The sequence below is a fragment of the Castor canadensis genome, chromosome 15, assembly GCF_047511655.1.
Source record: "Castor canadensis chromosome 15, mCasCan1.hap1v2, whole genome shotgun sequence".
Taxonomy (NCBI): Eukaryota; Metazoa; Chordata; class Mammalia; order Rodentia; family Castoridae; genus Castor; species Castor canadensis.
The window spans coordinates 100181596-100199500 of record NC_133400.1 but is presented as its reverse complement, the minus strand read 5'-3'; the positions used below and the strand labels follow the sequence as shown (position 1 = coordinate 100199500).

General features: G+C 45.7%; 1 protein-coding gene across 5 annotated transcripts in view; it reads right to left on the bottom strand.

The window, feature by feature from the left end:
- The window catches only part of Pcnx2 (pecanex 2), a 192747-nt gene that overhangs the window by 34949 nt on the left and 139893 nt on the right, over positions 1-17905 (bottom strand). For 4 of the 5 annotated variants that reach the window (XM_074056857.1, XM_074056858.1, XM_020182141.2 and 1 more), the window contains 2 exons: positions 13198-13256; positions 10870-11085 (listed from right to left, as the gene is read on the bottom strand). In XM_074056857.1, the coding sequence (XP_073912958.1) occupies positions 10870-11085; positions 13198-13256 (275 nt within the window). Of the gene's footprint in view, positions 1-10869; positions 11086-13197; positions 13257-15056; positions 15374-17905 lie in introns of those variants that run through there. The other variant, XM_074056860.1, reaches the window with a different exon arrangement.

The window sequence follows — 17905 nt, the reverse complement described above, 5'->3', positions numbered from 1 at the left end:
GGCTCACGCCTGCAATCCTAGCTATTCAGGAGGCAGAGATCGGGAGGATCGTAGTTCAAAGCCACCCAAGGAAAAATAGTTTGCAAGACCCTATCTTGAAAAAACTCATCATGGAAAAGGGCTGGAGGAGTGGCTCAAGGTGAAGGCTCTGTGGTACTGGGGTACCACAATAAATAGATAAATAAATGTTTTTGAGTGATTATCATTTGTAAGAAGGTGAGTCTCACAGTGAGACTTGCCCCCCAAACTTCTGCAGCTCCCAGGCCTTAGAGGGGAGACATTCTCAGCTTCTCACCCTCCTCACACTCATTCCCTGAGACAGAATCCAGGGACATTAGATTAAAAGAACTGTCCCCAGTCATCTGCCCATGGAGGACATGCTTGTATTTTTAGAGCTTACCAGACTTAATTTCTGGGGGGAAATAGTTGTTATAAGAATTTTATAAAGACGATGTGTGACAAACCAACAGCCAGCATCACACTGAACGGGGGAGAAACTGAACGTGTTTCCTGTAAGCTCTGTCATGAGATAGGTGCCCATTCTCACCACTCTTATTCTATCTCATATGAAAGTTTTAGCAGCGCAATTAGGCAAGAGAAATAACTAAAAAGCATACAAACAGGAATGGAAGAAGTCAAATCCTCCCCGTTTCCAGAATATGTAATTCTACATACAGAAAAACCCAAGGACTGCAGCAAAAGACTCTAAGAACCGACAAGAATTCAGTCAAGCTGCAGGGTACAAAATCAATATGCAAAACTCAGTAGCGTCATTATGCTCCAATAACAGACTTGCTGAGGAAGAAATAATGAAAGTCATCCCGTTCACACTGTTGGTGGCAATGTAAATTAGTCCAGCCATTACGGAAAGTGGTATGAAGATTCCTTAAAAAGCTGAACATAGATCTGCCATGTAACCCAGCTAGCCCACTCTGGGTCCATCTCCCAAGCAAACAAAATCAGCATATGAGAGAGATACCTGCTGTTTCTCACAGCATTGTTCACAATAGCTAAGCTATGGAATCAGCCTAGGCGCCCACCCACAGGGGAATGGATAACCAAAATGGGGCATAGCTACACAACGGAGTATTATTCAGCCATAAAGAAGAATGAAATGCTGTCATTCCTTCGCAGCAAGGTGGATGGAACTGGAGAACATCATGCTAAGTGAAGTAAGCAGACACAGAAGGTCATGCAGCACGAGTTCTTGCTCATATGTGGACACTGGAAAATTCCAGCAGAAGTAGGATAGTGATTCTTAGAGGCGGCAGGGCAGGGGCAGAGGTGGATGAAGGGAGGCGCGTCTCCATCAGCGCACGTGATGAGCCTGTGTTGAATACCACACCGAACCCCATGAACGTGAACAATTACTACCTGCCAATCAAAAGTAAAATATTAAAAAAGGAATTTTATACTCCACTCAGAAGCTTCTAGACATCATCAAGAGCTATAGCAAGGTAGCAGGATACAAAATCAACATAGAAAAATCATTAGCATTTCTATACACTAACAATGAGCAAACTGAAAAAGAATGTATGAAAACAATTCCATTTACAATAGCCTCAAACAAAATCAAATACCTAGGTGTAAACCTAACAAAAGATGTGAAAGACCTCTACAAGGAAAACTATACACTTCTGAAGAAAGAGATTGAGGAAGACTATAGAAAGTGGAGAGATCTCCCATGCTCATGGATTGGTGGAATCAACATAGTAAAAATGTCGATACTCCCCAAAGTAATCTACATGTTTAATGCAATTCCCATCAAAATTCCAATGACATTCATTAAAGAGATTGAAAAATCTACTGTTAAATTTATATGGAAACACAAGAGGCCATGAATAGCCAAGGCAATACTCAGTCAAAAGAACAATGCAGGAGGTATCACAATACCTGACTTCAAACTATATTACAAAGCAATAACAATAAAAACAGCATGGTACTGGCACAAAAACAGACATGAAGACCAGTGGAACAGAATAGAGGATCCAGATATGAAGCCACACAACTATGAGCAACTTATCTTTGACAAAGGAGCTAAAAATATACGATGGAGAAATAGCAGCCTCTTCAACAAAAACTGCTGGGAAAACTGGTTAGCAGTCTGCAAAAAACTGAAACTAGATCCATGTATATCACCCTATACCAAGATTAACTCAAAATGGATCAAGGATCTTAATATCAGACCCCAAACTCTTAAGTTGATACAAGAAAGAGTAGGAAATACTCTGGAGTTAGTAGGTATAGGTAAGAACTTTCTCAATGAAACCCCAGCAGCACAGCAACTAAGAGATAGCATAGATAAATGGGACCTCATAAAACTAAAAAGCTTCTGTTCATCAAAAGAAATGGTCTCTAAACTGAAGAGAACACCCACAGAGTGGGAGAAAATATTTGCCAACTATACATCAGACAAAGGACTGATAACCAGAATATACAGGGAACTTAAAAAACTAAATTCTCCCAAAACTAATGAACCAATAAAGAAATGGGCACGTGAACTAAACAGAACTTTCTCAAAAGAAGAAATTCAAATGGCCAGAAAACACATGAAAAAATGCTCACCATCTCTAGCAATAAAGGAAATGCAAATTAAAACCAGGCTAAGATTCCACCTCACCCCTGTTAGAATAGCCATCATCAGCAACACCACCAACAACAGGTGTTGGCGAGGATGCGGGGAAAAAGGAACCCTCTTACACTGTTGGTGGGAATGTAGACTAGTACAACCACTCTGGAAAAAAATTTGGAGGCTACTTAAAAAGCTGGACATCGATCTACCATTTGATCCAGCAATACCACTCTTGGGGATAGACCCAAAAGACTGTTACTCCAGAGGCACCTGCACATCCATGTTTATTGCGGCACTATTCACAATAGCCAAGTTATGGAAACAGCCAAGATGCCCCAGCACTGACGAATGGATTAAGAAAATGTGGTATCTATACACAATGGAATTTTATGCAGCCATGAAGAAGAACGAAATGTTATCATTCGCTGGTAAATGGATGGAATTGGAGAACATCATTCTGAGTGAGGTTAGCCTGGCTCAAAAAACCAAAAATCGTATGTTCTCCCTCATATGTGGACATTAGATCGAGGGCAAACACAACAAGGGGATTGGACTTTGAGCACATGATAAAATCGAGAGCACACAAGGGAGGGGTGAGGATAGGTAAGACACCTAAAAAATTAGCTAGCATTTGTTGCCCTTAACCCAGAGAAACTAAAGCAGATACCTTAAAAGCAACTGAGGCCAATAGGAAAAGGGGACCAGGAACTAGAGAAAAGGTGAGATCAAAAAGAATTAACCTAGAAGGTAACACCCACGCACAGGAAATCAATGTGAGTCAATGCCCTGTATAGCTATCCTTATCTCAACCAGCAAAACCCCTTGTTCCTTCCTATTATTGCTTATACTCTCTCTACAACAAAATTAGAGATAAGGGCAAAATAGTTTCTGCTGGGTATTGAGGGGGACGGAGAGGGAGGGGGCGGAGTGGGTGGTAAGGGAGGGGATGGGGGCAGGGGGGAGAAATGAACCAAGCCTTGTATGCACATATGAATAATAAAAGAAAAAAAAAAGGAATTTTATATTTCAAGGAACCTCAATTTGCCTGAAGACTGTCTCATAGGAGCAAAATTCAATAGAGATTTCGGGACCTTAAAAGATTTGTTTTTCTATCCATTTAATTATAAAATAATGTATTTAAAATTTCTCTTTCCAGTCCTAAAAATTAGAACTTCTAGTCAGTGACCCTGGCAGAAAGACAGGAATGGCTGCATTGCTCATCAGTGAAACAGCCGGCAGGGACTGTTGGTGTCACTGTCCTGATTCTGAAGAACTGAACTTTCTCTGCCAAAGCAGAGCCTCATTTTCCAAAAACTTCCTGAAATCTTCAGGGCCAGAGACAGGAAGGTGGAGCCTCTGTCTGGGGACCTTGTGCTCTGGCTGCCTCTCCTCTGCTGGATGATATTTTTCTTTGTTTGGTTTTGTTTTTTGGTGGACTGGGGTTTGAACACCTCTGCTGGATTGACGCAGCTACCATCGTCACCACGCGGCTAGCCCAGGACCCTCCCTTCTGACTAACCATTAAAGATCTATTTAATGATGAATCATCTCTTTAATCAACCGTAAAGATGCGGAAATAAGTGCCAAGAGTACAGTGAAGTGGCAAAGGTCACAGAGCAGAACCACAACCAGGGACAGGACTGGATCACGGAGCCCCAGTGAGCTCCAGGTTGAACTGCAGTTTCTCCCCAATTCAATTTCTGGACCCTCAGTGGACCCAGCTGGCTTTTAACCTTGACCTTGAGAATTTAGGCACAGTGCATTGGCCCAGTATGCAACAGAGGGGGAAAAAAGACAAAGGTAGGTTGGAATAATTCATAACTTGCTCACTTTGGAGCACAGCAGAGCTTTTTGTTACAATTTTATTTTCCACGGAGCCCATAGGAATTTGCATGTCTTTAAGATCATCCCGTAGGAATAAAATTTTTCCTCTGCCCTGTTTGACAAACTAAATTTTAAGCAGGGAGTAATACATTTACATGGAACGACATTGTTTTTCTTAGAGAATTTTTGCTTCCCAACGCCATCTGTTTATGTGACACTTATCAACTTAAAAAAGGGATGTTTTTGCCTCTCAATGAAGGTACACACCAACATGGCATAAATAAGGACTCCAGTTCTCAACAGACTTACCCCGTGCAGGGGCTGCTCTTCAGAATTCAAAACTAGTATTTTTCTTTCATCACATGCTCTCTCATGAGGCTTAATACACCACAAGTAAAGGTTTTCCAAATTACTTCTTTTCATCCAAATTATTTAGTGTGCATTGGGCAGTTTAAAGCATAAGCACAACAAATGTTGAAATAATAATGTGTAATTATCTCTGTGAATATGACTTCCTCCACACCAGCTCCGTTACTCTCTATACTCCCAACTTTAACTGAAGGGGGGGGGGTCCTTCCTAACCCATATTTAATGCGACCCTGTGTTATCTTCCTTTGCGCCCACACGCTTCCTCTGGAGGGTGGAATGTTAAGACGTGCCATCCCTTAATGTCCACAGGAAGTCCTTGTTCTTCCCAGATTTGCTTCCTAGACCAACATGCCTTTGACCCTCCCGTGATGTGGCATGAAGAAAACTCTGTGCTTAGGAATCGTGAGCGTATTGTCTTATGGGTAGTTTGGAGCCAAGGGAGTTCAGAGGTTACTCAAGCTATGTAGACACAAGAACTGCAGACTCTATAGACTAGAAGTCTTGCCAGGGACAAGAGAGAATTCCAGAGAGTTCCAAGACTGGGGGAGGGCTGTGGCTATATGTGCATTAGCCAGTTAAGATAAAGGTTGGGTGGATTAGCTTTAGGTACGATTAAGGTACACAGACATTTTCCCCACATGCCAGTAGTTATGGGGTGTTAGCTAAACTATGTGATAGCTGATAACGTTTAACCAGACACAATCATAAATCCTGCTTTTTGACTTTTTCCAGACCCAGTGGTAAGGAGTAGCTGTGTCCTGATAACTGTGCCTTTGCTTTCAGTGTCCCTTCTGCGAGGGCACCCAGGCTCCATGGTCACCAAGGCAGTTGGTGATTTGAAGAGCTGAGCTGCTGAAAGGACCCTACAAAGGTGGAACCATATTAACAGTCAGGAACACATTCTGGTAGAACTCTGTTTTATTGTTTTAATTTCAATAACCAAATAGGTTTTTAAAAATGGTAAGTCATTCTTTCGTAGTCATTTAGTCAACATTTCTTCCTCCCTCCCCGCTTTCCCCCTCCCTCCATTCCTTTCCTTTTTCCTTTCCCCTCCTTTCCTTTCCTTTCCTTTGCTGCCTCTCTCTCTCCCTCTCTCCTTCCTCTCTCCCTCTCTCCTTCCTTCTTCCCTCTTCCTTCCTCCCTCCCTCCCTCCATCCCTTCTTTCCTCCCTCCTTCTTTCCTTCCTTCCTTGCTTCCCCTCCCTTTCCTCTTCCCACCCTCCCTCCTACCTTCCTACCCTCCCTTCTTCTTCCTTCCCTTCCTCCTTCCTTCCTAATTTCTGTGGTGCCAACCTTTGACTTGGATTACTAAAAACAGCTTTCCTTCTCTAAGTGTCAGTATCAAACTTCCTGTTCTCCAGCAGCCACCTCCCATCTCTAACTCATTTCTTCTAATATTTCAACTTCGACCATCCTGTTCCCTCTTATAGAAATGGCTAAGCCAACCCCACCCAGGCCACCTGGCTGGGTAGAGGAGAACAGAGATGGACCGAAGAGCCAAGGGAAGCTCTACCTGCTTTCAAGGTCACCTTGAACTTCAGCATTGAGCTAGAAGAAAGAGGACTGACTGGGAGCTTTTGATGGTTATGGAAAACCAGCTGTCATTTCCTCATCTTTCTGTGTCCACCAGCTTGAATGATGGCTAACTGGGATTTGCAACTCAACAGACTCCATTTCTTTTGAAAAACCTTGAACTTGGTGCCTCTCACCCTGTGGCCTTCTCACATGCTTTGTCTGTTACCCTGACTTGATTTAAGGTTGCTGATTCACCTGCCAACCTTCAAATGTTCCCTTAAAAACTCTGGCTGGGGAGATGCAAGAAATACACCTGAACTATACCAGCGGAACTACAGTCCTGCTTTCTTAGGTGGACATGAATAGAGTTTATTTCTGCTTTTGGATACACTGGCCAAAAAGAATACAATAGAAGGCATAAGTAGAAACAGACAAGACAGGCTAGAAAGCATGGCTTCTTTATTGAACTCTTGATGCCAGACTTGATTAGTCATCCACTGCAGTACTGGTCATGGACCAGGATGCAGCATGGAGTCTGGTCATTCTTTGGGGTACACGGATGGAAACTTCTATTCTATGCTGGGAAATTGTGCACTGTGACAAAGACTGACTATCTGTTCCCTGAAACTCTTTATTTTCTCTCCTGGGACTCACTTGGAAGGCATTCCATAGTCTGTCTTGTGGTTATGTCACTTCTCCAGGGAAATGTAGAAGAAATGATGCCTCTGAGGCCCCGGCCTGGCCAATAGCAAGCCACACGCAATCCTCCACTCCTGCCAGCTCAACACCGATGCTCAAAGTGACCTTGAGAGCAGCTGTTAGGAAGCAGGCAGAGCTCCCATTGGCCAGTACTCCAGGGGTGTAGAACGGAACCATACCTGCCGTACCACCTTCACTCACTATGGGACTCCAGGTGTCCAGCGACCATGGAGTGAGCACTCGGGAGCTTCGTTTCAGCAGCTAGCACCGCCTGAACCAGTGCACCTACAGCTTAAGTCCTGGTGAGAGACGACCATCTGCCACTGTGAGAACTGAGACGTCCGACACTGTCCAGAGCACTCACGTGTGATCTGGGCTTTGACTATCCGACACGCTCACAGCAGACTTTGATGAATAAGCTAGAAAGAAAGACAGCAAGTCCCAGAAAGCACCCTGGAAGGGAGGTGGTGGCAGGGGCAGCCATCCAGTTCTTGGGGACAGCTGCATCCAGCACCCACACTCATGGTGGTGATGATGTAAGAGCAATGCCTGAGTCACTGTCCAGATGTGACTTCATCTCAGCTGCCATATGATTTTAGACATGGCACTTGCCCAACAGCCACCAACCCTGCCTCCCATCCCACTCAGCAAGTCTGTGCCCTCTGACATCTCGTCCCTTAAACACTTCTCTTAGGTTAGCAGGATCTGATTGCTGAAGCTTGCAATTAAGAACTAAGGACACAATGCATCACTGTCAGGGGAGGAAGAGAGGGACTTCCTTGCCTCATGGCCTTGGGTAGGTGGCCTTGCTTGGCCAGCTGAGAAAGAACCAGGGATGAGGGTGTGGTCCAAGGGTCCATTCTCATAGAGAGAGAGAGAAAGAGTGAGAAGAAGAAGAAGAACAACAACAACAACAACCACACTTTGGTTTCAAGAAGAAGAGGAACCACCCGTTGGTTTCCTCAGCAGACTTTGAGAGACCCTTACCCATCTATATTCTGACTAACCCCAGGCTCTGCTGAAGTATATTAAATTTGACCAAAATAAAGCCTGCTCCTTGGGAAAATAGGAAGTCCAAAAGAAAAGTAAAATGAGGACAGAAAGCTTACAAAAATACCCAAGGAGGTACAACAGGACTCTGGGAGTGCCGCAGCATCTGTGCCAAAAGCTACAAAGGCCAGCAGGGGTCTTCCTGCAGGCAAAGCACACTGTAGGTTCTGTCAAGCTACCTGTTCTCTGGAGTCCCCATGTTCCAAACTGCCATCAAACTAGGTCAAAAATCCACTGTAGAGTGAGTGGGGCCAGGGTGGATGTGGTGGCATTTTTCCTCAAGACTTTGTTACCATGGTGAAGTGACCTATAGCCAGGTGCCATGCTGCTGGGGTTATCTCAAAGAAGAAAGACCTCTCAGGGAGCCTCCTTTTGTATTCCACCTGGAGAAGTTTCAAGAGTCTGCCTGCTGCTGTAACATGTCCCTGTCACCACACCACAGTGCAGGTTGGTCACAGGACCACTTTTCAAACACCTGAATCTGAGCTCTTCTTGGAGATGACATTGGCCACTGGGACATGGCAGAAGTGGGTGGCACCTGTCCCAGAGCCTGGCCCTGCAGGGGCCCTGCGGTTTCCACACTGTCCTTTGTGGACCCCCAAAGTCACTTGGCTTTACTCAGTCCTGAAGACATGTTGTCCACCCCCCTGGAGGCTATGTGGCCTGTGTAAGGGGTCAAAGGTTCCAGGGTTGGTGTCCTGCCCCAGAGGTGGTGTCATGGACTACAGGTTGGCTCATCACCAGCTGGACACAGCTACATTTGTGAGTCCTGAGCAACTGGCCAATGACACAATGGTGAGAAAGTACACCATCACTTCTCTTCTCACTCCTTAGTGGCGCACTGGCTGGATATGCTCCATAGATGCTAGAAAGGAGGGGACACCCAGACATTTCCTAGGGTAGATGGAGAAGGACCCCGTCTGATGAGGAGTTGGTAGACAGAAGAGGTTCTGCCAACTTCTAAGATTGGTTAGAAACTCAAAGATTTGTTATGTTCTATGTGGTGAACTGGTGACAGAACTTGTGACATAGAACTTGTGACAGAAATTGTAACTCTTGTTCAACCAGGTTATCTTTGAAAGTTCTTCCTGGCAATTCCAGGGAAAACTGGAAAAACCTCAAAATAGCTGCCATTCGGAAACTCAAGGGAAGTTCTGCTGAGACAATTTCTGCTACCTCTTGTGGCATTTTCTGGCTGCTCTGCAAACTCTAAGGGAGACACAGCTTCTCCATTATTCTGAGGACTCTGTCCACTGTGCCCTGCACTGTAACCTGGCTCAAACCCAGCTCCCTCCTTCTAGTCCTGAAGTTCACAGAAAGGCACAGAATGCATGCTTGAAACATAGAACCCCTCCAGAACAAAAATCGTCTTTTGTGCAAAGTTATTATGGAATGTCAAAAGGAATGGATGACCACAAAGCAAATGCTTAGACATCCTCACCCACAGAACTGGGAGCCCCATACTCTTTTGGAAATGCTGTTCAAGGTGGAAATCCCAGCAGTGTACGCTTAGTGAAAGGCATGCCTGAGCCACGGAGAACTCGGCACTGCTATGCCCTGCTCCTGCTCACTTTCCTAGCATTGGCCCAGCCACCTGCTGGAGGCCACAGGGGCGACTTGGTGGCTCTTTGTCATCCCCCCTATTCCTTGGCAGGAGAGCTCTCCCTCCCCTTCCTTCCAACCAGATCTACCAAGCTGACCCAAGTCCCATATGAACCCTGTGCCCTCCTCTGGTCCTCAGTGCAGCCTTTAGGGGACACGGTCACCACACTCATCTTGGGTGACAGTGATTTCTCCCTGTGTGGCTGTCCTTCACGAGCACCCAGCTCCCCAATAGGACATTCACTTCTGTGCTTACGGCACCCGCCCTGGTGCTCACCACATCACCAAGCCAACATTTCCTGAAGAGCAGAGGACCCTGTGTCCAATTAGCTGCTTGATGATGTCCCTTGGGTGAATCAAGAGCATTTAAACATCAAAACACTCAAAAGGGAGATCCTTAAGGATCCCACCCCAGTCCCAAGTCCTGATCCTCGTGCTGCCTCCTTGTTTAAGTTAAACGTCCCTCTACCCACCCAGACACTGGACCTAGAAACGAGGGGGAAGTGCAGAGCCCCCTCTCCTGCATGCACCCAGTCCTGCTGTGTCCACTTCCGAGAGTCTCACCCTCTGCAGGAACTTAGGGCCCAGAAGCCTGCTTGCCTTTCTGTCACACTTCCCCTGCCATGACAAGTGTGCCCCTTTATTTGCCTGTCATATGCTACTCTCCACCTGCCCCACCACTGAACTCCAACTTCTGGTTCTCAGAAAAACTGGGACCACACATTCCAAAGCCAGCAGACTCAGCAACCACGGAGCAAAGACCATTTGGGGAGCATCATCATTGACGATCACATCGTCATTGACGATCACATCTTCACTGCAACCATTCAAATCACATGGCAACTTTATACGGCGCCATTTATCGTAACTTTTTGCAGGAAGAGTTCAGACACACTAATTTGTTCAGTCTCTGAAGCCTGTAGCAAGCAGAACTGGGTTGTTTTAGGTTTGGCTAACTCCAAGGGGAGCCACACGTACTCCATTGCTTCAGAAGGATCAAGCCCAGTGTCCTGACTTGCTAGTTTCAGGTTTCCGTGTGGTTCCGTCTCACGTCATGATTCCCCTGGCTGACCTGGGTTTATGTCCATGGAAGACATGGTTAAGGGGGGTGAAAGCTATGTCCCCGTTATCATTCAATAGGACAGGCATTCAGTTCTTCCTCTTTCATGGTGGCTTCTCACTAACGCTGTGCCTGATCGTGAACTCGACCGACAGTGCTCACCATGAAGAGATTCGTACCTCGGAATTCCAGTCCTCGAAGCTGAAAGGTGACTAGACCATTTCCAGTTTCAATCAGGTGGACAAAAGCATTGAGGTCATCTGAAGCCAAAATGAAGCAATCACCAGAGCTGTAGTTCCCCCAACGGCCAAGGACTAAGTCCCCACACAGCGACTCCTGGAGGGTCCTTGTCAGGTGCTCATAAAAGATGGAGTTGAGGTTGTTGTCCTCGTTCCCTAAGGCAGATAGGAAGATGGCAGTGAGTGCCTGCTCCCCGAGCTCGGTTGGGATGACAGCGTGACCTAGTTCTCTACTTAGCGTCTTCTCCTGTATGTCTCAAATGCTCCTTGATTTCCACATGTCCAAGTCAGTGAGCCCCTTGTTGTCACCTCCCCTCCAATCCCATTCCCCATCTGCATGATTGGTACCACCATCCAGACAGCTGTAAGGGGGGGCCTTCTTTCCCACGCATCCTCGTCACCTTCTTCAAGTAGACTTTGGGTCTTTCTACCTTTCTCCATCTCTTTTACCCCGCCCTGACCAAGCTGCCAGTGTTTATCCCTGGATGTCCCTGCACATGTGGCTTGCCTGTCTTTATTCACTAATCTCCACACTGTAGCCAGACTGAGCTTTTCAACTTGAAAAGCAGAATGTGTCACTTGGGACCCTCCAACTCCATTTCGTAAACCTCCTCAATGCTCTTCAGGTACCACAGACTTCTCAGCAGGACCTGTGAGAGGATGACCACCTGCTTTATCATACGCAGGAAGAGTGAGGACTGTCAGGAGCCAACCTAGTACCACGGTCACACAAGAGACAACACATGGTCACATCTGTCTCCCTCCTCACCCTTTACCCAGCAACAGAACTTCTTCTGGATGAGTGAGCCACACACAGCTTCCCACCCTGGGCCTGTGACCATAGTGACCCCTGCCGTGCTGCTCCTCCATATTCTTTGGCTTATCCACCTCTGTTCCCTAGGCCCCAGCTCAGTGGCACCTCATGAAACCATCACTGATCCCTCTGCCAGGACAAATCCCAACCACAGGCTCAGCCCTGGGGTCCTCTGCTTTGGAGCGTTTGTCACCATTGGAATTTTACTTTTGTTTGTGTGTTTATGAGTATACAGTTGTTTAACTAACACTTGACTTCTCCACTGCACCATAAATTCAATGAGGACAGTGTAGAGTTGGTTCTGATTAAACTTGTATCCCATACTGGCAGAATTTGCAACCTGGAGTAGGAGCCAACTAGATATCTGTTGAATAGTAGGCAACACACAGCATCCTTTAGAGAAATGTTTTCTTAAGAACACACCCATCTAGTGACTCCAGGGTAGTTTGTTAAATCAGTCATTGAGGTATGATTAGCAGTCACTAAATAGCATCACTATATGTATATATACTGTGATACAGCTACTTGTATCATGTACTATATATTTTAATATTATAACATAAGTTATCCACACATAAATACATTTTTATATTAAGTATATAAATTAGTCCATCTGTTTTATGTATATATGTACATAAAAGTCAGGTTAAGTGGAGAACCCTTTCTAGAGGGTAAAATTCCTTCTTTCTAGATCCTGGCCTATGAGTCTTGAAAATGGCAGAGTCCTGGAGCGTCCCTCCCCAGCAAGGTGATCATTTCCCTGTTGAGCAGTGTTCCTTCGCACACGTGTGCTCCAGCCTGTTTGTCCATCTGTTAGCCAAAAGGCCTTGGGGTTCTGTTCAGTGTGGGTGATCAAGAGTAAAACCACTACAGATTCCATGAACAGGAGTGCAGGTGTTACTTCTCTTACCGCTCCAGCAAATGCCAGGGAATGGGGTTGCTGGTCTCTGCCGTGGCTGTGCCATGTGTGTGTGTCCCCAGCAGTGACCGAGTTCCAGCTCTGTGTTCTCACCAGGACTTGGTGCTGCTAATGATGCCTGTTTGTTGACAGCAGGTGTCTAGTTGGGTGGATGATGACACCCAGAGAAGGTGAAGGAGGGGTGCAGATGAGTTGGGGTGATAGAATGCCTTGCTTCTCTATGGAAGGCCGGGGTTGTGTGGAGAGGGCAGAACTGGGATGTGTGGTGCATTTCCATCCCCCCTGCTGGGCCCTAATGGTACCTTCCCTCTCTGGGATCTCTCAGATGAGGGATACACTTTTTAAGGGAAGACTGGGCACAAAGGAGTCCTCTGGCGTGTGGTCCCAACTTAAGATGGTTTATTATTGCTCAATTTTGTTCTATTTTGCTTGTTTACCAAGGAATGCACTAGGCACACTTAATTCCCCCTGCTGGAATCCATCTGTAGAATGAAATAAGCAGAAAGTTTAAGAAGAGTGTAGCGAAAGGTCTTACCTGGATCCCTTTCAATTTGGACCGCCAGTCTCGTGTTGGAATTATCCACTCGCTTTGTACTAGAAGGGGCCACAAAAGGTCATGGTTAGATTCCTCCAGTTTGGAGAGGAGGGCCTTGTGTCTTATCAATTCTACATACCAGATTCACAAACTAAAGGCAAGTTCTTAGACTTCCAGGGGTGCCACTCGCTTTTGGAATCTGAGCGCAGTGGCCACACAGCCCTCTTTCTTGCCAAATTGATTTTAGAATATGGCAGTAAGTAGTCAACATCACCACTTGCTGTCCCCTCTTGGGTACACCTTACCTATTGACTTTTCTTAGGTTGAACCATGAGAAAAAGCCAGCTCATATAAGCTTAGGACCAGGAGGGTTGTGTGCACTGTGGCGAGTGGCCACTGGAAAAGGCTTGGTCATTATTCAATTCTGAACTCACCTGGGTTTACAGCCATCAAGGGTTACCAACTGTTTCTGAGAGTTGGCGGTGAGCGACAGACTCACTCCAGGCTTCTGAGAGGTGACTGATCAATGGCAGTCTGTCCAACTGACCTCCAACACAGATGCTCCAACCCATGGGTTCTCCAAAACTCCACTCATCTTGAATGTCACAAGTCCCCGGAACCCTTTGTAGGTGTTGCAGGTGCTCTGTTTGGAGAGGCTGTACCCTGCCAGTCCTGTCTTTGTATTTTAGACATAGAGCAGTAGTGTCATCAGTATTTCTAGGGTCTACTGTGAAACTGATGACAATAAAACTGATGATAGTCAACCATAATAAAACTGGCAATTTCAGATTGTTAAGCCTGATATACTCCCCATTAAGAAAGGGCTTTCACATGGCCAGGCAAGGTGGTGCGTGCTTCTAATTCCAGCTACTTGGGAAGCAGAGGTAGGAGGATCCAGGTCCAACCAAACTAAAAGCAAAGGACTGAGGGCACTGCTCAAGTAGAGCCCCTGTCTAGCAAACACGAGGCCCTGAATTCAATCGCCAGTACCACCAAGAAAAAAAGAAAGAGAGGGAGAGGGAGAAGGGAGGGAGGGAGGTAAGAAAGGAAGAGAGGGAGAGAGGAGAAAGAAAAAAAGAAACCGGCCCTTTGCTCTCCAGGCTCTAGCCTCCTTTTTCACTATCCTCAACATGCCCACCCTCCTACCGGCCCCCGGCCAACCACGGCCTCGCTTCCCTCCACTCACAGCCCTCACCTTCCATCCCCACGCACGCCAACTCCTGACCCCTCGTCCCTCACGGCTCAGCGGAAGGACCGATTCCTCAGGAAGCCACTCTGACCTCTGCCCAGGGAGGACTGACTTGTTAACCTCTTTCCCATGCTGTACCTCGCCTTCGGAGCACTTATCATGGTTGACGGCGGTCACAATGGTGGCTCACGGTCACATGGCCCTTGCTTGTGCCATGCACCTTCTAGCGCATTGACTCGTGGCTTCCTCACCTCATCCCTCTGAGATGGGGGCTTGTGTTATACCCATTCTCACAGGGGACAGAATGGAGGCCCAGAGAGAAGTCATGTGCCCGTGATCACAGATCTAACAACTAGCACAGCCAAGGCTGACCTTGGAGCCTCGACTTCACCACACCCACACTCTGTGATTGTCCAACTGTACCTGGTGTAATGTGCCCCTTACACCACATCCTAAGTAGCATGAGGGTGAGATCTTGCTTACAGCCGGCATGCAGTATTCATTCAATGAACACTTGTTGAATGAATTGTCCTAGATAAGGCTCCTTCTGAAGTGCTGTTCCCAACAACACCTGCTAGCAAGAGAGACCAGTTGCCTCTTAGCCATGTGTTTGGCTTATGTTTAAACATGATTGTTGATGTACTCACTGTAATTTAACAAATGACAAGCATTTATCAGGATTGGCGTTTACAAGGAAATCTCAGAACACAGCTTCTTTGGTGAACTTGTCCATTGTGAGTCAGAACAGATAAAAAGACATTTGGATGGAATTATTATTTGAATAAATGAAAAGTCTTGTCTTCAGAAATCAAGGTATCTTCTGCTTCCTTTTCTGCCTCAGACATTTGTGAACCATGCAGGCAGATCCTGCAGGAGCTTGGCACAGATTCTACAGATGGCTGGAGAGGACTCTTCACCTATGTGTCAAAAAGGCCGTAACCCCAGCATGCTGCTCTGCCATGGCTGTGCTGTCCTCCCCCTTGGCAGCTTCGAAAGTAGAAGAGTCCAGGGTGGCAGAAAATAGAACAAACAACGAAATTATTTCTAATGAAGACTGAAATCCCATGCCTGCACGGCGGGTCCCTAAATGGAATTTTAATTTCACCTTAAGACCTGGGACAAATGGAATTTTCAGAGGCAGAATAAACAATTTTTAAAGTGGGATTAAGCCAAAAGAAAGTCATTTCCCAAACTCCTTAGGGAATCCAAACTCTTTCTAAAACCAGGTCCACTGGAAAGCTATCTTTCAAAAGGCGATGGCCTCTTTTGTATGCACGGTGGTAAATTCTGATGAACAGGAAGTCAGTGCAGCTGCTGGTACCCCGGGGCCCTGGGCTGTCCCCCTTCTCAGAGGGTGAGCTGCCAGCCAGCCACTGGGCAATTGGAGCTCCACTCCAGGGCCACCCTCCTGTGATGTGGGTGCTTACCACTCAAAGGTGCTAATTAGCTCAGTGATTGGATTTCTGCCTTAACTGTCCTGCAGCACAACATCTAATGTGTTGCTCAAAGAGGAAAGGGGGCTTGGATCTCACCCTTTTTCTCAAAGGGGAGCTCACAGGCGTTATGCATATAACTCACGTCTGATCATCCCCACACTTGCCTGGCAAAGTCACTGTGCAGGTGGACACTGGTGTCCTGGGGGCTACAGGCCAAAGTCTCCCCTAGGCCTCTCCAGAGAAGCTGGCCTGTCTGCCATGAAGCCCCTTCCCTATGTCAACATGGAGTGCAGATAGCAGAGTGAACCGGCTTCCTCCTCCACACCCGGCCCTCTCCTCCTCATTTCCCTTGCTCAAAAATAAATCATTTAACAGTAATTTTCTCTACTGATATCACTTCAAATTCCCCTTTGACAGAACACACCAACGAATTATAGTAGAGGTTTCTGATGCTTTGATCAGGAAATACGGCTGGCCGGAGTGAGAAGTTTGTAGGTGTTGGTTGCCATGGCCAGCCCAAGGCGGGGTTAGGAATGGACAGTGGTTCCATTCCCGGGCAGGGCAAGCGTAGGGAAATATGTATGAGAGGACAGCCAGGGTTTCAACGGAGGGACACAGTCTTCTCTTGGTTGAATATAGGAATAGGGTCCATCTGAGTTTGGTTGTCCCTTGTCATTGGTGCCATCTGTGACAGCCATGGCAGTTCTTGCAAAGCCACTGATGCAATGTTTGGTCACCATGTTGTGGGACTGGCTGAACAAGACAGCCATTTCCTGAGGACCCACTGAGGCACAGCCGTCAGGCGGGCGCTGCCTGAGGGCAGGACTTGTGGGTGCTTCCTGTCTTGCTGGCTCTGGCCTTTGACTTTTCTTCTCAAAGACTCCCAAGGCACAGCTCAGTTTACTAGTTCTTCTTCCATTTGGCAGACGCCCTTTGGTAAAAATGGCAGTGAGAGTTGGGTGTGTGGCCTCTCCTGGATTTGGGCCTGCATTCTTCAGTAATTTCATGGCTTTGAGAAACCAACGAATTTGAGTTTTAAGAAAGTTTTTTATTTTTTTCTTCATATTTTCCCAGGTTTCTTCAGTTTCTTCCCTCAATAGGGAAGGTTGGTCATATATGCCTAGTATGTCCTTACTAAAAATTCAATTACTATTGCAGTTTATAGAAATTATGGGAAGCTGTGTTCTTTTTAATCACCTGACATAAAATCAGCATTTCTCATCTCTGCATGCATGTGGGTTTGAGCATTCTTGCATTCGAATTGCTCTGCAATCAGTGTTAGACTTGCATTATTAATTGTTATTTATGTCTTTTATGGCTTCACCTAATTTCTGATCACTTGATTGATAATGGATTAAAAAAAGTGAGTGACCTTTCCTACCTGTCTTGTGCTTCTATTTTACATCAATTTCTTTTCACTTTTTTCTTTATGAATTTTCTGTGATTTAACACATTGGTATTTATAGATTATACCATCAAAGTGAGTTCTTATCTTCAGCCATACAGAAGGTTCTTGATCCTAACAGCTTTGGCCCCAAATTCACCTACGTTTAATATTCAACCACAGTTCTGGATTTAGTTTATTTGCATTTGCCTAATCTTTCACATGGTCTTTTATTTCTAGCTTTCTAAGCCTCCACATTTGAGGTGTACCTTTTTATGTGGTGCCCAGGTAGATGTGCTTGGTCATATATCTTCACAGTGAATTAGCCGTCCTAACTTTATTGTTTCTTTGATTATTAAATACATTGCACTGTGGTGTGATTATGAAATCATGAAGACAAAGCTAGATTTGAGATTTATGACTCTTGTTTGTGTTGTGTTATGAACAACACAGTCTTAAATAATTCCTGTACTCCATTAGGATTCATTTCTGTTGAAATGAAACTACATTGAACTGAAAGAAAATGAAAATAAATGTTATCAATATTTATGGGTTCTAGATATATACATATATATATAAGCAAAGAGGAAAAGTCTCAAATTAATAGACTATTCTTTTACTTTGTGAATCCAGAAGAAGCAGAGCAAAATAAACCCAGATCTAGCATAAGGGAGGAAATAAAGATAAAAAATCAGAGAG